The following is a 27,200-nucleotide window of genomic DNA, read 5'->3' as shown; positions in this document are numbered from 1 at the left end:
TGCATGTACAGCAGCCAGGCTGTAACTTCAAACACAATCAGCTCTTTATTTGTTTGTTTGAAAAACCTAATGGCGTTTCTTTTTTTCTTTCTTCCCGCATCATCATTTTTCATTTATAGGTGCTAGGTAACCCAATGGCAAACAGCAATAACCCCATGAATCCTGGAGGTAACCCAATGGGATCAGGTATGTCTGCCAGCGCAGCAGGGCTCAACTCGTCTCAGTTCAACGCTCAGCAGCAACAGTTTCCAAACAAAGGCGGCTCCAACCAGGGGTACATGCAGCAGGGCATGTACGGCAGGCCTGGCTACCCTGGAGGTCCTGGGGGATACAGCGGGAGGTAAGAGACTGGATACGACTCTCTTAATAAAATCAAGCTATGAAAATTCCCCATAATGATTAAAACATGGGAATCTTTTTTTTTCAGTTATTCTGGAGGGCCAAACGCTCCTCCAGGAGGAATGGGAATGACCTCCCACACACGTCCTCCTGGTGACTTCACACAGCCAGCAGCCGCAGCAGCAGCCGCCGCCGTCGCTGCCGCAGCTGCTACTGCAACAGCCACAGCGACGGCCACCGTGGCAGCCCTGCAGGAAACGCAGAATAAAGACATGAACCAGTATGGACAGGTACAGTTTGCACCTTGCAACAGATGATTCAGCTCAACTTTAAAATACAAATATATGTTATCCAAGCGCCTTGGCTAGATATCCAAAATAACCCAAATGAAAACATCTGTTTTGCCTCCAGATGTGTTCGTCGTTCCAAATGGGCCCCACTCAGGCCTACAACAGCCAGTTCATGAACCAGCCAGGCCCTCGAGGGCCCCCTGGAGGGATGAATCCAGCCAGCATGGGATCAGCCATGAACAACCCTAACATGAGTGGACCTCCCATGGGCATGAACCAGGCTCGGACCCCAGGCATGGGGCCTTTTGGAGCGCACGGCCAGAGGATGCCCCAGCAAGGGTACCCAGGTGGACCTCGACCGGGAATACCCTTGCAGGGGATAAAGAGGTCATATCCCGGGGAGGTGAGTGGAGATGTGCTATAATTAAAACAATCTGGGCTCTATTTTCCTTTGGCAAAGAATTTTATTTTTTAAAATCTGAGACTGTTTTCCTGGAACTAAACAAGCATGATTGCACCCAGGTGGGACGAGGGGAGCAGCCAAGACTGTTTTGGTGCTTTATTTTGGCAGAGATGCACTCACATTACCTCTAAAATAACACTTCACACGGTACCTCACATATATGATATGAAGTGTCCCTCGTTCATTTCACACATTTATTATATCCTACAGATTAATAAGAGCATCAAATAACATTATATTGGTGTCTGAAGAAGAATGTTAGCAATAATAAAAATGCACATCAGCCACACTTCCACACCTCATTCTCTGTTTGTTGGGTGACTTTCTTAAAACAACATGTACAACGTCTCATCTGCAGTGTGATAAACACCTGTAGGCCTCACACAGCAGCAGGACTTACACACGTGTTTCATTCTGTTTGAAGAGAGAGAGAGAGAGAGAGAGAGAGAGAGAGAGAGAGAGAGAGGGAGGGCAATAATGCCATTAATAATTAAAATCTCCTGACATGGTGACAGTATTGGTTAGGATCTAACAGGATTAAATGCATTGTGATTTTCTGAGCACTACGCTGGCAAGCTGTTGCTCCAAGTTTAATTGTAAAATCATCTGGAGTGACGTGGCCAATCCACAGACATTCTGATCAAAGGCCTAAGTTTCAACTTGAGAAGCCAGACACTTTTAGAGATATTTACAGTTATGGCTATTATGCATTAAAGCATAAAGCAGACCTTTTCCCCACCTCTTACTTATCATGTATTTGGTTTCCCTTCCCAATGATTCTGTTTTTTTTTTATCTATCTGTGTCTGCGGCTGAGAAGTTGAATGTGTTTCACCTTGTTTCTTGGAAAGTAGAGCCCCATGCCTCATAAAGCACTTAAACATGTGTTTAATGTCTTCTCCTTTCACTTGCTTCGTCCAGGGGAGTTACGGTGGCCAGCAGTACGGGCCAGCCAGTCAGTTCCCACCTCAGCAGGGCCAGTACCCCGCGTCAAATGCCTCCAGGCCGCTGCCGTCTCCTAATTACCCCGGCCAGAGGATGCCAGGACAGCCGGGCCAAGGACAATACCCACCCGGCATGCCCATGGGCCAGTACTACAAGGTCTGTAATAACACACTTCTCAATATCCTACTCAGTGGAGCATGTCCCAATCTCCACTGTGAAATATGTGTAAAATACGTTTTGCTTTAAAAAAAAAGCCACTATAAAATTATTTCTTCATTTTTTTTTTTTACAGCAAGAGCCATTCAATGGTCAGAGCACCAACTTTTCTGGAGGTGGATACTCTTACGGCCAAGGCAACGGGGTATGTTTTCATCGAGATTTGACCCTGTCCTGTGTTCGAATAAAGACTGACACAGATGTTTTCATTATTGCAATTTCCTGCCTTTAACAGCCCCCCAGGCCCGGGAATTACCCCCACTCCCCGGTCCCCGGAAACCCCACCCCCCCTATGACCCCAGGAAGTGGAATTCCTCCATACCTGTCGCCAAACCAGGACGTGAAGCCCCCGTTTCCACCTGACATGAAACCAAATATGACAGCACTTCCGCCGCCCCCAAGTGAGCACCGCAGCAGTCCTGAAACAAGCGGTTCATATTTAACAATAATGTAATGTACATGTTAAACAAACTCCTCTATCCTTCCAGCGAACCCCAATGAGGAGCTGCGGCTGACTTTCCCAGTGAGGGATGGGGTGGTACTAGAGCCGTTCCGCTTGGAGCACAACCTGGCTGTCAGTAACCACGTCTTCCACCTTCGACCCTCCGTCCACCAGACTCTCATGTGGAGGTACGACCACAGACAAAGCTTGCACTTCCAATCATTACAGTGAGAGATTTGGATTGTATTATCAAAGGATCGTTTTCTCGTTCATGTTTTGTTGTTTCCTGTTCGCTTTTTTTGCTGACCTCGTCGTCCTGTTCCTCGCACAGGTCCGACCTTGAGCTGCAGTTTAAGTGTTACCATCACGAAGACAGGCAGATGAACACCAACTGGCCCGCCTCCGTCCAGGTCAGCGTCAACGCCACGCCCCTCACCATCGAGAGGGGAGACAACAAAACCTCCCACAAACCCCTGCACCTGAAGCACGTATGCCAACCCGGGAGAAACACCATCCAGATTACAGTCACGGCGTGCTGCTGTGTGAGTTAACACTACCAGTCTATTTTATTCATCTTCAAACAGCATAGCAATGTCAACGTACATCAGTGATTCAACAGAAAGCTGGAAAGATGATCACACAGCTGAAGGAGTATATGCATTGTGCATGCTTCACACTGTGTTTTGATTTTCAGTTTGCTTCATGTTCTCGTGTTGCTTCGCAGTCCCACCTGTTTGTGCTGCAGCTGGTCCACCGGCCATCTGTGCGCTCCGTCCTCCAGGGGCTCCTTAAGAAGAGACTCCTTCCTGCAGAACACTGCATCACCAAGGGTATACCTCATTTTGTCTCTTAGTGTTGTTAATATGTAAAAGTACATCTTAATTACACAAGCTTGCATCTGTTTCTCCTTCTGCTTCTCTTTTAGATAACTCTAAAAGTACACCTTTTAACTTACTAAAACCGTTTCTCTGGTTTTTGTTTTAGTTAAGAGGAACTTCAGCAGCGTTGCCGCGTCAGCAGGCAACACCACTCTAAACGGGGAAGACGGCGTGGAGCAGACGGCCATTAAAGTGTCGCTGAAATGTCCCATTACCTTCCGACGCATCCAGCTACCTGCACGGGGGCACGACTGCAAACATGTCCAGGTTGGTTTGAATTAAAGAGGCGATTAAACGCTATCATTCATGGACACTTGTGCGGCTTTGAATATGGAAATACGATTCTAATCATTTCTGATGTTGTTCTCCACAGTGCTTTGATCTAGAGTCCTACTTGCAGCTCAACTGTGAGAGGGGGACATGGAGGTGTCCTGTGTGCAAGTAAGTCAAAGTGGCTGCTTACTGGGGAGGTTCACTAATTACAAATACCTTGAACTGTTTTGATCTAATGTTTCTTTTCCTCCTTTCAGTAAAACAGCGTTATTAGAAGGTCTGGAGGTGGACCAGTACATGTGGGGAATCCTCAATGCAATCCAAAAGTGAGTTTCTTCTCTTCTACCATATCCTCCCATAGTGTTGTCTAAGCCGCATCCTGAACTTTGTTCTTATTCCTTTTATAGTTCAGAGTTTGAGGAGGTCACTATAGACCCGACGTGCAGCTGGCGACCGGTCCCCATTAAGTCGGAGCTACACATCAAAGAGGACCCTGACGGACCGATTGCCAAGCGCTTTAAGACTATGAGTCCCAGTCAGATGACCATGCCCAATGTGATGGAGATGATTGCCCAGCTGGGGCCCGGGCCTGGTCCAGGGCCAGGACCTGGACCTGGCCAAGGTCCCAGCCCTTACCCTCCCCACCCTGGTCAACATGCAAGTGGCAACGGGGGAGATTACCCAGGAGCAGGTAAAGAACGGCAGCCAGACTAACACAAGAGTCAGCTCATTCTTTGCCATTTGGGAAATAATGTTTTCATATTTAAGCGAGAACCAAGGATGTGTCTCTAGAGCATTCGCACAAAGAAACAGCCCTGAGGAGAGTTTTGTGCTGAAGTCGGCGTGAAATGTTTTGAGCGCATTACTCCGATAACACAAAAAAGCAAAACTGAATTGCTCTGAAAACACTTTGAAAAGATAACATTGTGCAGCGATAACACAGACTGCATGTGAGAAGTGTTGGGTTCCAAAAGGGAAGCAAATGCAGATGTGCCTGTGGCCTGCACTTTGTAACGTGTAATGGCCAGCAGGGGGCGACTCAATTTGTTGAAAAAAAGAAATCTGTGTTTGAAAACAGACATGAACGATACCTTACTTTTCCATTGACTTTAATATGTCAGTAGATATTTTCCTAACCACTTTCATTATCACATTTGCTCGTTTTAAGCCTTCTTCAAAACAGAATTTAATTCATAAATAACTGATCCATACAAAGTAAAATAGATGATTCAGAAGGTTATACTTACAAGTCATAACCTAAGCAACCTGTTAACCAGGATCGAGACAAAGCAATGTATCCACCCTGAAAATACATGATGCAACACCTTCAAACAAGATAACATGATGTAATGACTCATCCCTCTTCAAACACTGTGTGAGTTTTTTATTCAGTGTCTGAACAGTAGGGACTCTTTGTATTCATATTTTGATTAAAAATCCAATCCATGCTTTTGTCACTCCAGGCAACAGTTACCACAGCCAGGGGAACTTTGACTTCCCTCATGTGAACCCCTCTGGTGGGGGAGTTGGAGGAGGCGGTGGTGGAGGAGGTCCCCCTTTGAATGACTTCATCCATGGCCCCCAGCTCTCCCACCCCCCAGATGGACCTGGCGGACTCCTCTCGCAGGACAAGCCTCTAAGCCACGGCATGAGCGATGTGGTAAGTAGGGGGGGGGGGGCTGATTTCTTATTCCACTCAGTGACGGCAATAAAAACATGTTTTTGGAAAAAGCACATTACTAAACAATACAGTTTGATGTGGCTTCGTGGGTTTTGTGGTCTCGTTTATCCACTGCTAAGTGAATTTGTCGTGTATCATAAATTGGTACCTTAGTTTGAAGATGAAAATCTGCTGACAATCTGTGCAATAGTTTAAGAGATGTGTTATCAGAACAAGGTGCAGCCTGCGCCTCCAGCCAGCATGTGTGCTCAGTCATGCTCACATGCTCATGTCACCGTATTATGTTGCAGCTGTACATGTCTGCCGATCACAGCTTCCAGTTATAAGGCCTGTTCCATATTATTCACGCTGGAACTCATTCTGCTTTCCCTCTCTTTCTTCCCTCAACCCCCCCCCTTCTCCCCTCCACCTCACATAACACTTCACTTTCTGTCTCTGTCACTCTGTCTTCTTAATTCTTCCCTCTCCACCACTCTCGCTTTCTCCGTCTCCCTCTCACACCTGCAGATGTCCCATTCCGAACAGTCCCATAACTCCATGCAGCAGATCTTGCATGTGTCTCCCCACCCCCGCAGCCAATCGGGGCCGCCCTTACATCACACTGGCCAGTCAGGGCAGCCCTTGCATCACAGCGGCCAATCATCGCAGCCACCTCGCCAGTCGCAGTCTCAGCAGCAGCCGGGGCAGAACAATCACCCCCACGGCGATCTGAGCTTTAACCCCACCTCGGAACAGATGGGTCAGGGCGCCCAGGACATGCCCGAACCCTCGCTGGATGTAAGTGTCCCTGCTTTTGGGCACTATAAGCTTCCTGTTAACAGCTTTTTGTCTGCTGCAGCTTCTCTCATCTCTTTGCTGTGTGCTCTGTGTTGTGACGCTAAAATTGCTTCCAGACAGTGCTAGCTGTGTTAAATCAAAGTCATCAATGGTCAAAAAGAGGAATCTCATTCGAAATTGTCTTTTTTCTTCTGCCTTTCGTTCCACAGTTGCTTCCAGAACTGGCCAACCCAGACGAGTTACTGTCATACCTGGACCCCCCCGACCTCCCCGCCAACAGCAACGACGACCTTCTCTCCCTGTTCGAGAACAACTAGCTCTTCACTCCCCCTTTCAAAATGACACCCTCCTGCACCTATAGGAGTCGGGATTTTTTATGACTGTCCGTCCACAGACACGTTACCGACCTCCTGTTCAAGCTGCTTCCTGTGATCACTCATACACACGCACACACACACACACACACACACACACACACAATCCTTCAAAAGATAGCGTGTGGCATAGGAGTAGACTGAAAAAAAAAAAGAGGCACCTGTTTGGGAACTCCAATGGGAGAGAGCAGGATCGCCGGCTCACTCCTCTTTTTTTTCTTTTTTTTTTTCCTCATGTAAAGATTCCACGCACCAGTTCCACCGCCTGACTCGAACACAACTTTTACAGCCATGTTGGCGGACACTAGAGTGAAATTATATCAATACATATACGATATTTGTGACTCTTCAACTGAAAACTGTGCAGCTATAATCATCATGTATAAACAACATGGAGGAGAGTGTTGTAGCTGTGTTTGGTTTTTTTTTCATTATACTTTTCCTTTTTGTTTTTTTTGTGTGAAAAAAATGTCTTGTTTAAGTGTTTTTTATTTTTTTTCAAATGTGTTCTTCCAAAACTTTGGCACATGCCGATGACCCCCAAGACTTGTCAGTGTGTGTGTGTGTGTGTGTGTGTGCGTGTGTGTGCGTGCGTGCGTGCGTGCGTGCGTGCGTGCGTGCGTGCGTGCGTGCGTGCGTGCGTGCGTGCGTGCGTGCGTGCGTGCGTGCGTGTGTGTGTGTGTGAGTGTGACAGCTGAATAACTGGAACCTATCAGAATCAGAGCACTGAAAGGACGAGCTAAGATGTCCTCCGGTGTCAACAGAGGAAATGAGTGAACATTGTGCAATGTAGTGTGTGTGTGTGTGTGTGTGAGTGTGTCAGACTGTGTGTATACCCATGGGTGTGTATGTTTATGTTTATGCGTCCTCTTTTGTTTGCCTGCAAGGGTGTGTGAAAGACAGACTAGCGAGAGTGAGCGAGTTTTAGAAGGAATGAAAGAGAAATCAGTCCACCTCAGAAGCTCTCCAGCTCCTCTCCTCCAGCCTCTCTGTGGTCGTCGTTTTCATTTTGTTTGTATTTATTGTGATGTTTTCGCTCTTCCTCATTGAATTCAGCACCGTTTTCGTTCACAAGTGCATGTGTGCCAATGGCTCCTATTGTCTTTGTCCAGCCTAAACATGCTTGATCAAATTTGTTCTCTCTGTCTTTATATTTATTATTTTATTTCAATTTCATGATTTTTTTTTGTTTGTTTTTTTGTAATCATTGTGTGTTTTTTGTCCTTTTTTATGTGTTTTATCTTTGTCCTACATTGAAATTAATCAGACACCCATCACCAAAGTTGTCCCAAGGCTTTTTTTGTAAAAGGTGTTGGGCCGCCTGGATATTAAATCGGTTGTAAGGGCAGGATTTGAACATCCTACAGACGTCAGCAGAACTTTTTAAATCACTGTATTTTATACAAACGTCTGTGTGATTGTACTGATCTTTCCTGTTGGCGTTTTGTTGCTGTTGACCTGCATCTTTTTTGGGGGGCAAAAAACATCGTGCATGATCCAACAGTGTTTCCAGAGCTGTTGTATATACCCTTTGTGAATACTTTGTGACTGTACAGTACTGTACCTATCTATTTCTGGCATCTACATGGTACTGTATGTCTGTCAAAGACCTCACACACAGAATCCCCCAATAACCAGTCCGATATTGTAACTCATTGATCTAAATGCACTTTTCACTGGCCTTGTATCGAGTACCTGTGTGCTGTGTATAGTTTATGACAATGACAATGCATCAGTGAAAGGGATTATTTCAACCGCTCAGCAGGCACGTTTTCAGAGTTCTTTATTTTTTGATAAACTAATTGGTCAGCTTTAAATTAGCTGGGGGTTTTTTCCACTGTCTAAATGATTGTCAAAGCAGCATCGAGGTCCAAATATCCCCCAAAAATGTTTTCGCCTAAAGTCATTGGAACAGGTGACCTCGTCCTTTTTATTTAAAGTGAGAATGTGCAAAACATCCTTTGAATTGTGTTGAGCCCGGATAATGAGCTTTTGATACTTTGCAAAAACAAATATGTGAACATTATTTGAGTATTTTTATTTTGTAAAAAAAAAAAAAAAAAAAGGCTTTTTATATGATTTTAAACTATTGTTCATCCTGTGTTTTTACAACAGGTATCATTTGGTTTACACAGTTTCATGCAGTACAGTCAGCAGATTTTAAATATACTGTAAGATGTCGGATACAATCCCCCCCCCCCAGTACAGATTTGTTATTTGTTTGAAGAACCAAATATGGATTTCAGAATTGATCAATTCACCTGCGTGTAACACAGCTGGAGGATCCGATTGTTTTGTGTCTGTTGTTCATGTGTTTGTTCAAGACAATGCACTGCCGCATTGGGATGTTTTATTCCCCTTCACAGTTCCAGTACGTAACTGTAAGCTTTCACAAAATCACGTCTAGTCATTTGCGCGACACAAATTGTACTGTCTGATTGCAGACTTTGGAAATGGAGGATTTAAAAGAGAATGAAATTAATGTTGTAAAATTAAAAATTTTTGGGGGGGAGGGGGGGAGAGACCTTCCTGTTTGCAATGCAAGTGGGAGGTTGTGGCTGAGGGTCTGGGTTGGGGTGTGGAATGCAAGGGATACGTGTATATAATGTAAATGACAAATAGAGACACGTTAACAGAAATGTATTCATTTTCTCCAGGAGGAGTGTGCATAGTGTATTTAGAATTTGTAAAGCTTCCATCCTCCTGTCAGACATTGAATTGGCAAAAAGAGTCTTTGTTCGATTGCGTCTGTGCAGACCTCTCTAACCACGCCTGTTCATTTATGTAAGATACTTTATATACCCCTCCACGTGGGGTATCCGAGAAAAAAAGACATTTTTTTTCCTTTGTGTAATATTAAACTTCTGTGTATTTCTCTATTACCTGTGTACTTTATAAAGGTGCTACAAAATGATGGAAGCCTTTTGAGGTATAATTGGGACTTGGAGACGTGGAGCTTTGAGTGGCTCTGAAGAGTTGTTTCCAAATTTACAGTTTGTAAAAAAGAGTTTTGTCAAATTTACAATTTTTATGCGATTTGGCAAAAAAGAGAAGAAAAAAAAAAAGCTATAAAGGTACAATCAGAAGTGATTGGCACAACAAGTGGCAGTTGTCTCTTTGGTTTTGTACATTCTATGTACAATCATTTCATATTCTAAACTGGTCAGAAAAACATTGTGATTTTTAGTCTTGCAAATCTGTATGTAGTTAGATGACGTGACATCCTAATATTTATCTAATAAATATGTATTCAGATGAAACACAAGTAATGGCCTCTGTGTCTTTTGACATACAAAGTACAAGCATCGATTATTAAACCATGTCATATTCACCAACAAAATGAAAGGGACTACTCTAGTGCAACACAATTTAATACTATTACAGACTGGAATACCAAAAAATAATCAAAAGGCCTTTCAAACTAGGACATTGTCAGATTTCATCTCATGGAAGGATCAGGTGTCAATGACTAAAGTTATACTGGCTTGTATCCATTTGACTGCTTTAGTTTCCGCACCCTGTGTTGTGCATTCTGGCTTTGTTAAAGTTATAAATAACACCTCTGCCGTGAAAAAAGGCCCACTTTAGTAAGTAATTCATTAATAGGTAAATTGTGTCATAAATCAAAAAAAACATGTTGTCTCTTATACTATATTCGAAATCAACTCTGAAAAGTAAACTAATTTGATGTACGAGGGTATTTTTCTCAATTAACCAGCGAGTCACAGATTGGAGCGTGAAAAAATAAGTTGTGGGTCTTTGAGCAAAAGATTCAAGACTCGTCCAAGACGTGCTAAGTTTTCCAAACAAACAAAACATGTAAACTAAATACTCAGTGGCTCAATCATCAGTTCAGTGACATAATACTTACAGCAATAAGTACGTTTTCTCTTGATTATAACAACAACAAAAAGATCATATTTGCAGAACTGTATATAGTTTAGTTATGAACAATGATATTCATTAAATATTAATATTTCATTGAATAGAGGAGCGATCTTGGGGCTTTGAGGTGCAAAAAAAACACACAGGTGATGTAACCTGATGGTTCATAAGAGAAGATCATGAATGTTTATTCCATTGTTTAGCTAAAGGAGGTTTTCATCTGATCCAACACCATAGTCTACTCTCAGAGTGATACACACATACAGAAGAGAGAGGAGACAGACACACTGCATGAAATGTACCTGAAAAGAACCCCTTTTAAAACACAACTAATGGTAACTTTAATACTTTTTTGAGTTGGTAAACTAGTTGATGCTTTCTGCATTGGGGCCTGTGTACAGGTGTATAATAAAGAAAAAATGTTAGACAAACCACTGATAATTTAACTCTTAAAGGTATACATTCACAAAAGTTAAACACAATATGGTGAGATGATAGTTTTTTTATTAAGCCTTTCTTTTGAAGATGAGTTTCTCTTCACAGTGTGTAGGTTCAAGCAAAAAAATAAATAAATCTGACATAAATGCAAAAGTAAGTAGGCCTATAACTGTTGGTTTTTTTTTTTAAATTATTTTTGGTAATATGTAGGTGTGAACAAAGTACCAAGTGTTATTGAAAGTCAGTTAGACTGCCTTTCTTAACAATGAACTTTGTAATCAGGACAACAGTCATTTAATGTCTTGTAATATTTGAGTTAAATCTCTGAGAAATTATAGTTTGTTATAAAAAAAAATAAAGAAACTGCTGACAAACATACATCTTGAAGGTGTATTAGAAGAAACATTTGTGTTTTAGTCAGCGAGGAGAGGAAAAAGGAGACCAGATGTTGTGCGACTTCCTTCCCACGCGGGGTCGCTGTTCTCTCTTTCAACGCTTGCCGCTCTGTGTGACGTCACATGTAAACACCAGCACCAGCTGCAGCAGCAGTACAGCACAGCACAGCACCCCATGGCCTGCTGCATGTCCTCCTCACTACTCCAGGCTGAGCAGCGATGTTACAAATAAAAAAGCACATTAGATACAGCTCTCCGGGTATTGCCGCTGCGAAGCTGTTTTCCTCCGGTCCCGTCAAAAACCCGGTCGTGTTTCTGGATATCGAGGCTGACGGCGAACCGCTTGGAAGAATTACCATTGAGGTACTCAACTAGCTGTAGCGTTAGCCTCCTGCTTAAGCACAGCGCATTGGATGAGTGTCAACATTCATTCAGTGAATTACATGTGATTTGTATTTTTTCTTTTAGTTGAATGCAGATGCAGTGCCAAAGACTGCAGGTACGTGTTTACCTCTGCGGACTATTTTAAGAGTCTGTCCTCGACTTTGTTTTTAAAATGAATTAGACTATTTTTTCCTTGCAGAGAACTTCAAAGCACTGTGCACCGGGGAGCATGGCTTTGGATTCAAGGGGTCCATGTTTCACAGGGTCATACCTGAGTTCATGTGTCAGGTAAGACTGGACAGAGAAGTTTGTGTTCAGAGAGAGAGACCTGGCTGTGGTTGCTGACTCGTTGTTTGTTTTGCGTTGCAGGGGGGAGATTTCACCAACCACAACGGAACAGGGGGGAAGTCTATCTTTGGGAAAACCTTCAAAGATGAAAACTTCAAATTAAAACACACTGGTCCAGGTGCTTATAACCACAGCTCACACGTTTACTGTAGACATCTTCATCTTCTTTACGTGGTCTGAAAAAAAGAAAAAATCATGTTTTGTCTATTGATAATACATCCATCCATCACTTTTACCTCTTTATATTCAACAGTAGACGTACTGCTAAATGGTTGATTGTCTGTAATATGATGGGGACAAAATATTGACACAGCAATATATCCACGTCCTGACTTGTGCTATATACTTGCTTATCATTTGCTGCCAAATATAGACATTTCCCCAACTTTTGACTTTAGTTCTGCTCTTTTTCTTTTAGGGGCAATTTCTATTCTTTAAATAATCACATGTGGGTGTTTATCTTTCCATTTATCAAATAATACAGAATTTCTGTATTATGATATTATCGTTATGGTGTGCCATGTATGTTTCTGTATCGTGAGTCACTCCTGTGATTTGCATTCCTACTGTGCGTTGTGTTGTGTGTTTTGGTGGATTCTTCGGCGGGGGGGTTGAAACATTAGTTGACCATAAGGGAAAAGCAGCATACTAAATAAATCAAAATTAGGATTATTATTTAATGAATTGTCAACAAATAACGGCACGCTCTCTATTTAATAGTATTATTTTTTCCCAAACGTCGTAACTATTTTCTGACATGTGGAGATGAATCTGCTCAAAATCAAAAGTTCCAAAAATGTATCAGTGAAGATCATTGTTTAATTCAGAGTTTATCTTCTGTATTTTATAATTGTATTCATTCACTCTCATGGCCTCCTAACAGTATCATTTTCCCTTAGAGCTGCCTCTCCACTAGGTGGCAGTGGCTAGTTTCATGCAGCATGTAAACTACCACTTACACACATTCAGCAATCCCCAGGTGAACGACCTACTTTTTGCAGTTATCAGAATGACTCCTTTCTTGAATAAACTTCAGCCACATGCTGTTTATTTGGCACTTCATTTAAAAAAAAAAATGTTGCATAATCACAGTTTGCATCATTTCTTGAGAAAAGAACAGAAAACAGACACAGTTGTTGCCTTATGTCATGCTTCTCGTTTGCTGTAGTCAGGCCCAAATGTTATTGAGTCAGTGCTAAAAATGTGGTCAAGATATGTTGTTGACTGTTTCCAATTTAATGGATTTTCTTCTTGGCTTTTTTTTATTTATCTCTGCAGGAACACTTTCAATGGCAAACTCAGGGCCAAACACAAACGGCTCTCAGTTCTTTATCTGCACGGCTAAAACTGAATGGTAAATATTTTTAGTTTTCATCGCACCTCAGTTCTTCCTCTTTAAGTCTCACCAAGCACATTTTGTCTCTCCTTTGACAGGCTGGATGGTAAACACGTGGTGTTCGGGCAGGTCAAGGAAGGTATGGATGTCGTCATTAAGATGGAGTCTTTTGGTTTGCACGACGGGGGTGTGATCAAGAAAATTGTCATCACTGACTGCGGGGAGATCAAATAACACCGAAGGTGGCACATGGACTTCTGTCTGATGACTCACTATGTCATCATTTAGTATTTAATTAATCCCATATTCATGATTGTTTCATGGATGAACTGCCATAAATGACCTTAAATCAGATTTTTTACTTTTGGTTATAGTTTAAATTGTTCTAATAAGAGTAACAATGGTATGAACGGGAGTTACTCTGATGCATTTTAATCTTAAATACAGACATGTATTACTGAGAGTTTCGCTTAACCCATGTAAATTGTGTACACTACCAAAGCTTCTACAATGTAACATTTTCTTATTGTGTAATTATTCTACATTTACTGCCTATTAAAAGAGCGTTTTCAGATTTTACTAGCTCTGGTCTCCGTTCAGGACATTTGCTTTCTTGTGCCACAGACCCTGCTGGTTTTAAAGCTTCCTGGAAATGAGCCAGAAGCTTTTTTTAGACACCAGGCTCTCATGTGCGTCTGACTTCCTGTCCATCAGAGCAGGATGTGACATCATGTGACATCCACCTACAGTGGAGCCTTAATATCGCATGAATCTGGTGGACAGATGACAGACCTGTGGGCTCTAGCCTCATTGGACGCAGTGCAATGCGGATGATTTAATCTGCTGGATCCATAAAGCGAACTGAAAATGTCTTCAGTGTGTATGTGGGCTGCTGCTCTTCCCTCTCACTGCCTCTTTATTTGAAACACAGAGCGCCTGGAGGAGAGGGCGAGGGAGAACAGGAGACCAGGACATGTCTGACAGCCAGAGACTGGGTGGTGCTGCTTATCGAGCTAATACTTTATGAAAGTAAATAATGAAGCGACGTGAAAAAGCAGCTCTTGCCCCTAAATGAAACCACATGCTCGCTGACCTTCCACCGTTTGTTTGAATTCTCAGATTACATTGTTGCCATAGAGACTTTTCAGCTCTCGCTGTGTTTGAGGGTGAGATGTTGTAACAAACTTGATATAATTTGGGTCCCCACCCTCCGGTTCAGTTTTAGTTATTTGGAATGCACGTCAAATATTGTGCATGGAAACTTGGCAGGAGAGGCCCGCTGTGCTGTGGCCAACGATTTAATACACAAATGCAAAACAATGACATCTTTACAGCTGGTACAGGCTGGTTCTCCTGCAGTAAATGTCTGCGTTTATCACACAGCACCCATGTGTGCTGGTGTCCGTTTTGTGTGTGTTTTGGTTTTCCTGTCCACAGTTTGAGTCGACGTGTTGAAATCAAGGCCCGTCAGCGCGATGTGTCTGTTATCTTTCAGCACTTACACGGGGAAGGGAGAGTGTAACAAGTCTCTCCCCCTCCTGAGTTACACAACGCTCCATGAAAAATCCATTAAAACCCTCTTCCTCGTAATCTATACGCTTCACAGTCTTGTGTAAGACTTCCAGCCTGCACATGGAGATGCTGCACCAGTGCGCTGATGAAAACATATACTCTCTGTGATGAATATTACACAGACAGGAGCTCTCAGAATACAATGTGTCCCTTTTGCCTGGACTCAATCTCCCCAAAGAACCCCCCCCCCTCCAAATACTGTTAAAAACAAAATCAGCAGAAGACCCAAACAAATGGAAGTATGTAATCCAAGCAGTTCTAATTCAATATGACTTTTATTCATCAAACTTGACAGCACTAAAATGTTTTCCAAACTAACAAATAAGGCACATTTTGGAATGCCATTTCATGGACATGAAAAACAGACCTGCGGTCTACCCTCGAAACCATGACTGTCCTTGTTTCCCAAAATAATCGTCTTCCCTACCTCACGCCTGTGTTCTGTCCAATTCAAATATTACATTATTGCAATATTGCATAACAAACATCTCAAGTGATACAGACAGTAAAGAGTACAAACATCACTTCTCCAAATTGACCACATAAGTGTTAACACATTACATTCAGTAAATATGTATTATTCCTAGAGGCTACACTAGCGGTAAATGAAATACTTCAGGACGAGCAACAATCAGGAGATGCTGATCATGGTAACAACAACAAAAAAAATGTTCTGTAGCAAACTACTGTAAAGTCTTTAAATAAGCATACATTGCACAAAGTAATATTTCATTCAAAACCAAACACATGCACATGCAAACTCTACAATAGTTCTTTGTCACACACGCTTTCTTGACCAAAGTATACACTCTCTAATCTACTTCTAACACGAGATAACATTTTATAATAGTTCCTTGTCATTGCTGCTTTAAGCAAACTACATCTCACAGTTTAACGTGCGTATACAGTGGTGAGTATCCATCACTTATTAAGAAGAAAAACAAGATTTCTGCATGTTAACACAATATATATCTTCATTATATCGTTTACAAAATGAATACATGGGACCGTATGGATGTAAATGGCAGCTCATAATTAGTTACAAATAGCATCCGAATAACATGGCAAGTTTATTTAACACTGATAACATCACAAAACGAAAACACACAACAATACAATGGCTTATAATTGAGAAAGGGTATTAATTATGTACCAGCTTTTCTTTATAATAATCTATGTAGTCATCAATATTTCCTTCTTAGTGTAACTTTGTTGCATATTCTATACAAAAAGTGTTGTAAAAAATCTTTCCATAAATATTTCTGCAGGATATCCCCTCAGATTCTTGTAAAACAAAAAGAAAAGAACAAAAAAAACTCCCAGCTTTGTTTAATTCTCAGCAATAGGCCCTTCTTCACACATAAAAAAAAAAAAAAAAAAGCTTCAGTATTGCATAACATTTTTAAAAGAGCTACTATCCTTGAAAAATGATGGCCATCAAATATATACATACAACAGTCTTGCTTTGTCAGGGAAATAACTCTTGAGTTTTTGCAGATTGCTTTAAAACTTTCAACATCTATTAAGTGTTCCAAAATACACATTTCATTCATAGAAAATCACAAATTTGAACTGAAAAGGTTCTAGAAAAGTCAAGTATGTGTAATCCGAGACATTACGTCCGAATTTCTTTTTTCTCATCAAATGTATTGTATCAACTGCTTCCATTGGCTCTTCCATTTTAAACGGCCTCCCTCAACGAGACGTTTCTCTCGAAGGAAATCCGACTCTTTAACTGGGTTTCTCGTTTTCTCAATCACTATTCTGCCAAAACTGAAAATAACAAGCTACTTGTTTATGAGGTTAGTGTGTAAGGCATCATTGGTATCTATTCCTCTCACTACAGCCACATGGTGTGATGTGAACTATAAGGTTTAGATGTAAAGACTGGTTAGGTTAGTGGCATCACACAAAAGAAAGAAAGATGTTAATAGTCATGAGGATGGGTTTTTTTTGTTCCCAACATTTACAGGCTGAATGGGGAAGTGTTTTCTTTGTTTAGAGAAGTTCTTAAACTTGTAGTGATTAAGATTCACAACTGCCAACTGCTTCTTTTAAAGGGGCACCCCAATAATTTTACACACGTCACAGTATGTACTTCTCAGACTGTAAAGATGGCTGTTTTGTGTCTTGTGTAGCTCTGGAGAAGCACTTTAAAAGAGAAAAAAGCTCATATCCTGGAGGGTTTGAGCTTCAAAGATCTTGGCATTTACCAAACAGAGAAAGTCTACTAAAAGTTTCCAATGGGGTGCATTATGGGAAATGTAGGACTTTGTGTTTTAGGAGCTTGAACTATGCCAGGGACTACTAATAGTAGGATGGATTTTTTTTTTAGTCTGTGCTGCATTGTTTTTGACTGGTTTTCAGTGCCTCTTGCACGGCTGCAATTAGGTAGAACAGTTCTAAATCACCAGAGTGCCCCTCTAACTTTCCAGATGGACAGGCGGATAGGCTAATTTTCCCCAGCTGTTAAGTACCATTATCAGCCACTGCAAACTCTCCCACTAAGCCAAGCGACCATGTATCTTTTTTTACAGACCCACAGATAAACAAAGCTACAATAGATTTTTTTCAAAAAGACAAAGAGAGAGGTCCACAGTTTCATGTGCGACACCGCTCTGTTGTAAGAAATAACATCTTTGTTGATATTCCATGACAACAGACCACAGTAGGATTGTTATTGCCAGCTGGAAATGCTGTTTCATTCAGCCTGTGCCTTCAACTCGACAAACTGCACTGAAGCGAACACCCACCTCGTCAGTTCAAACTTCTTAGAGAGCAACTGCATAATTTCTTGACCTTTTGTGACATCTTGAACACGCCTTAAACTTCCTATGCATAACATTTACAGTATGCACGTGTACTGCTCCAACTCTCAGCCTGTCCCTACATTTCTTTTTCCCAATTTTCAAAAGGCCTCCCAAGTCCTCATACATCAGGATGATGTAAATCTTTTCAAGGCACGTACATTATATAAGTGTTAAAAATATAGTCGACCAGCTTTTATAAGGCTAGAAATACAGTACATATAAAATAGTTCACAATTCCTATAAACTGTTCCTTTAAAGGCAGGTTTCTATAAGTCAAAACTACATTTATTTCCTCTGCCGTGCTCTGAGTGTGCACCTATGTAAACAGGATGTGTATTTCTCTTCCTTTAAAGACATTGGTTTATAATTGTAGGCACTCATATTCATAAAAATGAACATTAACGTCAGCATGAACATCACCACTTTCTAAATATCCTTGAAGTTTCAGCATCACCTTCACAAATCAACCCTCTCCATATTTACTTCTGTCGTTTATCTCAACCAACCTGAAAATCTTTCCAGTTCTCCAAAGCCTCACCTCCCCCAAGACACTCTTTACACTGCAGTCAGCTGCTAGACATCACTGTTAAGGGTTCAAGTCCTTGAAAAGGGCTTGCCATTAATATTCACTGACACCAGTACGGCTGCCAGGGATCAAATGGAACTTCAAATGTGAAATTAAATCTTTCAAAATGCCTTTGAAAAGAATAATATGTATTTTTCCACTTATTTGTAATGTCAGGCTTTACATATCAACAGTTTGGCAAACTTTTTATCAGACAAAACTGTGTATACTGGACACTGCTTGAAGAAACCAACAAATTACCTATATTACATCTACACCTAGCCTTTCTAGCACTAAAGATAGTTGAGAACAAAAATACTTTAGGAGGGGAGGGGGGGCTAATGAAACCTTATCTGTTAGCACAAACTAAATCTAGACAAGTAGCAACCCTACGCAACTGATCCTACAGTAGTTTCTACAGACACGTGGAAGCAGTAACGCAATAATGTGATATATAAACATACAAAAAAACAATAACATTTCTTTACGTCCCAGTTAAAATTCAAATTGCACACTAGACGACAAGAAAATAAATAGGCCAAATGTAAGCTAGGGATATATATGGCACATTGTCCCTCAGTTAATTCACAGTTAAAAAGATGTGCTGCTGACCCTAATATGGCAAGACATCAAAGGCCTCGAATACATTTTACCATCATGAGAGACCCGGGTTAAACGTTCATCACATTACCAAACACTTCACTTGGCAGGGAAATGGAAGGCAGATCTCTGTAAACACAAAACAAACCAACCCCAAGGTGAGGTAATCTATTGAGACCAACACTACCAGTGACACCAAGAACGACTGGTGCTTATCAGACTAAATAATGCTTCAAGGATGTTAAACATCAATTTGGACTTGTAGTGTTGTGTTACTTCGGACGCATGAGGCATACAAAAAGTCACTGATTTTGCCAAGTTTTTCCACTGAAAAAGAACCCTTTAAGAGACTGATCTTTAGTTGACGTGTTCCTCTCATTCCTGGATATAATCTTCGATACTGTCACTCAAAAAGGAGCAATAATAATAGAAGGAGGATGCAAGGAGGGACAGAATATGGGAGGGTTAGAGCTACAGTCCATATTTGAGGTTTCTGAGAGAAGGAGGGGATATTAGAAGATGAAAGGACACTGATGTGTGCAGATCAGGGCTATGGAAAACTTGAATACGAATCGGGCATGGAGGAAGTTAACAGCCTTGATGGAGGATAGGCAATACAACTTGGGACACATAAGTTGCTTTCCGGTTTTCGGATGAAGATGATTTTTATTGCACACGGCGGCAGTAGTAGCCCAGGACTTTACATTTCTCGCACAGGTGTTGCGGGTGCTCCTTACTCTGGTCAGAAACATCCAGGCCATCTGGTTTCTCTAAAGGGCGCTGAGGATACAAACAGAGGACAAATAATGAGTCATATTACTCACTAAAGTAAGCAAACCAAGAAGCACCCACACAGCATAAATCTCTCAATTTGCGAGCAGTTTATTTGGCATTGGATTCAATTCAGCTATACGCCTAACTACTTTGGCCCCCAACACTGCTCCCACATTCTGCCCAGACCCAATGTGTACTAAACACAATTAGTTGCAGAGTTATGGCAACGCACAATCAGCTTTGGAAACTTGCAGCACACTTTTTACAACCTGGTTTTATAGAAAAAGATCCAGTGTGCATTTGATTATGATGATCTGTATGGAAATATCAGCAAGCCTCTATGGCAATGGATTTCTTGGACTCATTATCGAGGACAAAGGGAACTATCTGGACTTGCATGTTTGGAGGTTATTTTAACAACCTGTCTGGAAAGTTTTATTTTCTCTTCTATTGTGTTTTTTTTATGGTTGGAGCTGCTTTCAAAAACACGACTGGGTTACCACAGGTCACTAGTAGGGGATCATTCAGTCGTTCGCTAGTGAGTTTACCAGAAGGTATTGCAACTTTATCAACAGTATGTTTAAGACATTGGGTCCTTCAAGAACTCTGGAAAATCTGATGTATATTTTATTGGGTCCCCTCTGGGACTGGTAGGAACTTGGTGAGTCCCTGTGTTGCCGGCATCTTCCCTACATCCTTGAGCACAACACTCAAGGGAGTCTGTCCTGTAGCTGAAGCTGCAGTCTGAGAATGTTTTCCCTGAAGCTATCAATAACTTACAGTGCGGGATGTGTGTTTGGCATAAAAGCAGGGATAACATAAACCTCATTTTTAGTTTTTGGTGAATCAAGGGCATAGTTCTCCGGATCCAGAGGTGTTTGGGACACAATGTTGTTTTAGGGTTCTACCAACAGACCAAAACAAGCAAACATTCAAGTCAACCTTAAATAAATGAATTGTCTTTCTTATTTTTGTGCTTACAATCAAAAAATCTAGTTCCATTGATAAGTAAGTGAGACTTGAACCAAAGTAAACCTCAACAGGAAGTACAGCCTTACTAATGAAAACTCTGTCGTCTCAAGGATACAGTCCTTTGCAAATAAAAAACAAACATTCAAGCTGAGTGGGAAGTTAAGTTAGAGTTGTGTCTGCAAAGCTTCCAATAAACATAAGGTTTAGGGCTGCGTGGCCAAACCAGGGGTCAAAGTAACAGTCTTGGTGGAAGAGGCTGGGCAAGATGCTAACATGCTAGTGTGCCTTGAACATTCAAGGGCTAAAAAGCCATAGAAGCTGCCAGATGTTTTCTTTTGTCTTTGTGTTTTGACATTTACTCCCCCATGACTTTTTTAAAATCAGGATAACCCAATAAAGAGTTATTAAAGAGGGAGAAATCCCCCTTAATTGGCCTGTTGCTACTTATCATTTAATTAGCTTCAAATGTAGTTTAGTTGTTTTCTAATAGACGTGTGGTTGTATTCGAGGTTTAGAACGTTTTTCCTTCCCTTTGCAACTTTGCTTTTCTCACAGTGGACTAATGTCGGGTTTTTGTAAAGACTTTCAGAATGAGTACAGTCTAGATCTGCTCTTTTTTGTAAAGTGTCTCGAGATAACTTTGATATGAGTTGGTGCTTTACAAATTAAGATTGATGAAATGATTGATTAGCTTGGTCACTAAAGACAACTAGTTATCTTAGTTCTCCAGCATTGGTACATTGACTCCAATTATGCGTTTTTAGAGGACGTCTTTCAATTGATTTAGCAACCCAGCTTTTGAGCTACTTGGATGGAAGCTTCCACTACCTTGGATGCCGTCTACCCTCGAAGGTCAGCGCAGTCAGGATTTGTTTGCAAAAGACAATGTGCAAGTGTCAACCATCCCACCCATCAGAAATCACGCCCTAGGCTTGAAACAAACCCTCTGGGTGCGCAGGAAATATATTCCCCCATCTGAGAGGGTCAAATATTTTATGCATGTGGATGGGATTGGAAAATACATATTCAGGTTATTTATGGGAAACCGCAGGGAGGGAGGGAGCCGTGCTGAGAGTTTGAGCTCTTTGATACTCGAGGACACGGAGGTTAGTGGTCCATTTCAAACGCTGACAGGGGGAAATATGTTAAGTGGGTGACATTGCAAATGCGGGGAATTTGCTTGCCTATGTGTTGCTTTGCCACAGGACACAGAGGCAGAAAAGGAGTGAGGTTCTCTCACCAGTGAACTCCAAGAAACAGAATAGTGTAGGTGGAAAAATACTTCAGTAGCCCTGTGGCAATGTAAATGCACTCTTGGCCTATGGCTCTTTTTAAAAAAAAAGTGTATACTTAATATTCTTGGTTAAGATCTCTGAAGAAGATGCAAATGAACAAAAGGACTGACACACATTATGCATTCCCTTTTCATTGTCTGGGAATTTTGCGATGCCTTGCCAGAGATTTAGAGTAAATTGGCCGAGCAGTGTCCCTTTCCTGCTTCTTTTTATGCAAGTGTTAACAGAGTGAAACATGGTCAGCCGCGGTATTCAGAGAACGCACAGGGCCTCGAGCAGTACTCCTAATTTTATTTCAGGAAGTGGAATTGGAAGAATGTGGAAAAGCATAAATATTAAAAGACGAAGCACTGCAGATAAATATATCTCTAGTTGTTAAGAAAACAGGGAGGATTCTTTCTCAGGCGATCTATCTCTCTCTTTTGTCAACAGGCTGTGAGGAACATATTCGAGGTTTAGCTGAACAGACAGCTCACCAGCACGTTAATACCCTCTGAGCATTTGCTGCTCGGAAAAAAGACAAAAAAACACTCCACAGCATCTTGCCTAATGTGAATTCACTTTTTCATATTATTCAACATGAGAGGGATTCCAGAAACTGTAAAAGCCTCAATTACCCCTGAGTTATTTAGTGTCTGTGAGCTATTAATAAAGAAATATTTGGTTTAGATGTGTTGATGTTCACTAAATGATGCCAAACTCTTTATCAGTCAGGAAATGTTATTAGTTCAATCAATGTTGTATTGTTACCAAAGGGCCAGAAGGGTTTGTTAGTGTAATGATTTTTATTTTCTTTTAATGTGGCCATCTGGAATGACCTCAAGACGATATGCAGCCATGCGACTCCAGAGTCTGGACTCTGTTAGCTTTGGTTTCTTGAATTTTATGACATTATTGCAAACTTTTCAGAGAGTGAGTTTCCTTCTGTACCTGTTTGTGTGGATAGACGTTTATGTGGCATTTGATACATTCTTGTCCCATGTTGGCCCAGGAGTTGCCGCTCATCCACTTCCTCTTACACTTGGGACACTTGTACTCTCCGAAACATCTCTTCTTCCCTTGGTACGGTGTCAGCCCTTCACCTTTGGGTCTGGCCTGGGGGAAGAAAAAAAAAAGCAAACCAAATTGAATCAAATGTATGCACATGTGGAAAAAGCATTTCTACATTTTTGACCCAATAGATAAAACTCAAGGAGTCCAGAGAGTTTCTTTTCTCTTCATGCCGCGCAGTGCAGGGAGTTCAGTGTGACAGTTTGAAGAGCAACTCTTGCTTTCAGCTGGACAATAATGGATGGCGCGTTTTGACAGCAGGGTGTGTCCATGCTTGTCGTACTAATATCATACAGCACACTCCTACACAGTTTTGGCACAATATACGGTTGTGTAATTGACATTTACTCCAAATGCAGCTGCTTTAAATTAGTCCTCTGATTCTCATGAGGGAGATGATTACGAAGAGTCAGTCGGCCGTAAAAAAAAAAAAAAAAAAAGCATTAGCTTGAGGGCAATATTGTTGGGAGGAGCTGGGGAATGACTTCATTATGGCAATTTTATGTAGGCCAGTATAACAGCATTGTAGGGAAAAGGATGAACCCTTCCCCTCCGAAAAAAAAGTATGACACAAACAAATTCTGGATGTTTATAAGGTTCATCAAAAGACGCCCTCCATCCTGCCAAAAGAAACCAAAATGTAGAGTGATTAGTAAGTTTGTTTGAGCTTGTCATTATCAATCTAAAGCTCCAGCATCAGAAAACAAAGAAGCCCCGTCTCTAGGATATGCTAAGCAGTAATCATTGGCAGCCTGTAAGAGGTTAATTTAGTAAACAAAAACTTTCCATTTAGAAGAAACATAAAGAAAATGGATTAGCAGGGAAGTGTTGTTTTTGTGTCAAACTTTAAAAATGCTTTCATGCACAGATAGAAATCTGATATGTCAGAGAGAAGTAATCTTTATGCACAGCGTGCAACAGATGGCAGCTCTCCAGAAGGTTAGGAAAGGTTTGCAAAGTGAAATCAGACCTGCCCGGTCTTCTCCTGGAAGACTTGAGATTGTTTTCATAATCACTTTAACATTGGCTGCAGATTTTGGGGTGGATGTGAAGGGGTACAGGGCGGTGAGATTGAGAGGAGGGGTATGGTCTGTATCCCTGGTATTTTGTCCCGGCCTGTGTGTGTGAGTAATAGAAACTTTAATCAGCAGCATCTGGCGCTGCCCTGATAGACGTCAGCACTTTGCATCAGCACCAGGCAAGCCGACGTTAAGTATGAGCGGCTGTGCTTCAATCTGGCCCCTCAACAGCATGACCTCAACCTCACTGTCAGCTTCTCATCTCCCACTGTGACAGCAAGAAGGCTGGAAAATCTGACTTCTGCTGGCCTGCAGCACACCAGTTTATACATAGTGACTGGGTCATTCTTATGCAATCAATGTGCGATCTCAAAGAAGAGTGCCATTGGATTGAGTCCCCCTCTGCAAATGATCTAGTTAATGTGACTCAACTACAAACAGACTGCCATCTCACTCTTTATCCACTAAAGTGCAGCTCTTTATAGGTTTCTGCTGCAATAAGACTTTTATTATATCAAATATAATACCGTAAATCTAACTTTTCAAACTTAAAAAAAACAAAAAAAAAACAACCTACAATGAGAGAGCCAGACAAACAACCCAGGAGGTCTCACCTTAACCCTCATTCTCCATATGGAAATGTTAACAGTGAATTTCCTGCAACAGTTGTTTCTTCAAATGTACAAGAAAAAAAATCTCTCCCTGATACTGCAGCCAGAACTCAGCGGGACAGAAACAGCACTCATCCTCCTCATGACCATTCCTCTCCCACTCCATGCTGTTTCCAAGCTCTGGCCTTGGCCTTTGGCAGTGCTTCATATGCTCTGTCTGCAGCTGAGTGCTTTCAGAGTAGATTTCGACCGTGCTAGAAATCATTTTGTAGACGCTCCGTACAGACACACATCAAATGGATTGCCCTTCTATCTCAGCTGATGAAGAAGTTTCAGTGTTGACTAAATGGTTAGTCCGATGTGTAATAGAGTCTTTGAATACATGCAACATATAAATGTAAGGCTGGAAGAATTAGTTGTTAATACTCAAAATGTTATTAACTATTTGCGTAACTTGTGATTTATTTTCGTCATTTATCAAGAAAATCTAAAATCACCTGATGCCGTCTCCCTGATTTAAGGATTTCAAGCTTTTTGGCCTTCTGAAGAAAAACACTGAATGCATTTTGGTTTTGGAATAATGGTTGGATTTTCATATAACACCCTGGACTCTAAACATTTTCTGATTGGCCTTTTTTCGTCTTGAAAAACCAAGTTTCCAATTCTCAAACTAATTCTCTGCTAAACAAAATGAAGCTAGATAATTCAATATGTTCAATCCATCGAAACACAGATAAAATGAACGTGCCAAATTCACTTGTGAAACACATCATCTTCCCTTGACATAATAAACACCAACATTCAGTTGCACAACCGCAAAGAAATCCAAAACTTATTTGGACATTTGCAGTGATAGATGTGAGCTCTGGACTCACATTGTGGTCAGGCTGTTGCAACACGTTACCTCTCATGGAGGTCTCTGAAGAAAATCACATTTTGGTCAAATCGGCCTTTTAGTGCCAGAGTTGGTATTGCACATTCCAGTGGACCCCCAAATACGTGGGAACCAATGTCACAATAACATCTGGACTGTTGTGCCACCGACTGGCAGCAGAGGCGGGAGGCTGGGAAAGACAACTGGCAGCGCCGCAGCTAATGCAGGAAGCTTTGGTTTTCTTCACCTACACACAAACATACAGGGCTTGTCTTTTCATTTACATTGCTGCAGTGGATTAGGAACCAAAACCCTTTGCTGTAAACACTAGAAACACTGAGTAAATGTTTGAGTTAGGCTTGATTTCCGGGAAAATAACCCCGCTTTGTTGCCTTTAAAGCAACGTGCACAAACCGTTCACAACACACGCGGTAGAATGACTAATTTAATGGAACTGTGTCATCACAGCACACAACAACACTCTGGAGATGAGGCTACATGGGAGGATGTGTTTTGTTTTCCTTTGCTCTGTACAAATAAAACCATTCAAGCCAAAGCTAAATGGACGTATCTGAGCCATTTAGATCATTTTGAGTAAAGTGGGAGCAAAGATTTGAAACAGGGAATTAGTCAATGGAGTCTGTGCCAGAAGGCAGCAGGGTGCGTTTGTCGTATCATTTTGAAATTGCTGGATCGCATTGAGTCAATGTTTGTTTATGTTCCCGAGGCTAGAGTCCTGCGTGTTGTTGAGATAAAGGGTCAGTGTGGGAAGACCGTGCAGCAGACAGTGTCGCTCCAAAACCCACGTCTAGTCGACCGCATCTTCACTTGGTCCAGATCACAGCAGGGACTCATCATATCGCAAACACACTACGGGTCAGTGAACTGCTAAATGAAGCATATACACACGTGATACACACATTCATTGATGCAATCGGTACGCAAAAACATGGCCACACACAATGCTTCTCCCACTCCCTCTCTCTCTCTCTCTCTCTCTCTCTCTCTCTCTCTCTCTCCCCTCCCCTATAATACCCAGACACAAATGCACACACACTTGTAACAAATTCTACATCCAGAAGTTTTCATGCACTCCTGAGACACAACTGGAAAGTCTCGGCGCACATTTTTTTCCCTTCACTACTCCCACTCAAAAGAGTTAAGCCCCGCTACAAGGACACAGATCATTCTTTGGCTTATAATGCAGGATTAATGAGCTCATGAGCTGCATTGAATAGAACAAACAGTGCTGTGAGAGAGACGGTAAAACAAACAAAAAAAAAAAGGGAGACCCGAAAATACACCACAAGAGAACAAGATGAGCAGGAACAGCAGATAGCTCATTAAGATATAGAAGGGGTGATCTGAAACGGCCTCCTGGTCTTTGAGGAATCTGAGCCGAGGAGGGTCTGAAATACCTGCCGCTCTAGAATCAGACTCCAACATCCACAAATACAGAGCAGTGGACAAATACCACAAGCCTTACAGTCGCCTGGTCCAACTGTTGAGAGACCCTCCAATCAGCCCTCTCTCAGGAGGGCGGAGAAAAGGGAAGGAGAAACTGAGAGAGAGAGAGAGAGAGGAGGGAGGAGGAGG

The 27,200-nt window shown here is 41.7% G+C and overlaps 4 protein-coding genes across 8 annotated transcripts in view; 3 read left to right on the top strand and 1 right to left on the bottom strand.

The window, feature by feature from the left end:
- The window catches only part of zmiz1a (zinc finger, MIZ-type containing 1a), a 114,423-nt gene extending 107,155 nt beyond the window's left edge, over positions 1-7,268 (top strand). For 2 of the 3 annotated variants that reach the window (XM_065959174.1, XM_065959175.1), the window contains 16 exons: positions 120-340; positions 428-629; positions 751-1,032; positions 2,012-2,191; positions 2,328-2,396; positions 2,487-2,652; positions 2,740-2,881; positions 3,025-3,235; positions 3,418-3,523; positions 3,678-3,838; positions 3,945-4,012; positions 4,102-4,170; positions 4,252-4,535; positions 5,308-5,504; positions 6,033-6,302; positions 6,512-7,268. In XM_065959174.1, coding sequence (XP_065815246.1) covers positions 120-340; positions 428-629; positions 751-1,032; positions 2,012-2,191; positions 2,328-2,396; positions 2,487-2,652; positions 2,740-2,881; positions 3,025-3,235; positions 3,418-3,523; positions 3,678-3,838; positions 3,945-4,012; positions 4,102-4,170; positions 4,252-4,535; positions 5,308-5,504; positions 6,033-6,302; positions 6,512-6,619 — 2,736 coding nt within the window. In that variant the 3' untranslated portion in view covers positions 6,620-7,268. The remainder of the gene's footprint in view (positions 1-119; positions 341-427; positions 630-750; positions 1,033-2,011; positions 2,192-2,327; positions 2,397-2,486; positions 2,653-2,739; positions 2,882-3,024; positions 3,236-3,417; positions 3,524-3,677; positions 3,839-3,944; positions 4,013-4,101; positions 4,171-4,251; positions 4,536-5,307; positions 5,505-6,032; positions 6,303-6,511) is intronic. The other variant, XM_065959176.1, reaches the window with a different exon arrangement.
- Positions 1-8,659, top strand: part of rps24 (ribosomal protein S24) — a 156,433-nt gene extending 147,774 nt beyond the window's left edge. The window contains exon 5 of one of the 2 annotated variants that reach the window (XM_065959182.1): positions 8,649-8,659. In XM_065959182.1, coding sequence (XP_065815254.1) covers positions 8,649-8,651 — 3 coding nt within the window. In that variant the 3' untranslated portion in view covers positions 8,652-8,659. The remainder of the gene's footprint in view (positions 1-8,648) is intronic. The other variant, XM_065959181.1, reaches the window with a different exon arrangement.
- A 2,389-nt stretch (positions 8,660-11,048) lies between these two features.
- Positions 11,049-27,200, bottom strand: part of zcchc24 (zinc finger, CCHC domain containing 24) — a 41,812-nt gene continuing 25,660 nt past the window's right edge. Inside the window, exons 3-4 of one of the 2 annotated variants that reach the window (XM_065959179.1) lie at positions 22,981-23,145; positions 11,049-12,302 (exon numbers count right to left, since the gene is read on the bottom strand). In XM_065959179.1, coding sequence (XP_065815251.1) covers positions 12,294-12,302; positions 22,981-23,145 — 174 coding nt within the window. In that variant the 3' untranslated portion in view covers positions 11,049-12,293. Of the gene's footprint in view, positions 12,303-15,290; positions 19,790-22,980; positions 23,146-27,200 lie in introns of those variants that run through there. The other variant, XM_020630913.3, reaches the window with a different exon arrangement.
- On the top strand, positions 11,614-14,041 carry ppifa (peptidylprolyl isomerase Fa). Its single transcript, XM_020630878.3, has 6 exons — positions 11,614-11,757; positions 11,863-11,893; positions 11,978-12,066; positions 12,148-12,244; positions 13,405-13,480; positions 13,561-14,041. The coding sequence occupies exons 1-6, from the start codon at positions 11,614-11,616 to the stop codon at positions 13,694-13,696; spliced, it is 573 nt and encodes a 190-aa protein (XP_020486534.2). The 3' UTR covers positions 13,697-14,041.

Source organism: Labrus bergylta, chromosome 10, assembly GCF_963930695.1.
Source record: "Labrus bergylta chromosome 10, fLabBer1.1, whole genome shotgun sequence".
Taxonomy (NCBI): domain Eukaryota; kingdom Metazoa; phylum Chordata; class Actinopteri; order Labriformes; family Labridae; genus Labrus; species Labrus bergylta.
This window is presented reverse-complemented; position numbering and strand designations above follow the sequence as displayed.

What these genes read in the sequence shown, in the direction of transcription:
- ppifa (XM_020630878.3), top strand. Translation starts at nt 11,614, where the DNA reads ATGTTACAAATAAAAAAGCACATTAGATACAGCTCTCCGGGTATTGCC. An exon ending in ATTAAAACACACTGGTCCAG is followed by an intron (nt 12,245 to 13,404) that starts GTGCTTATAACC and finishes TTATCTCTGCAG; the next exon opens with GAACACTTTCAATGGCAAAC. An exon ending in TGCACGGCTAAAACTGAATG is followed by an intron (nt 13,481 to 13,560) that starts GTAAATATTTTT and finishes CTCCTTTGACAG; the next exon opens with GCTGGATGGTAAACACGTGG.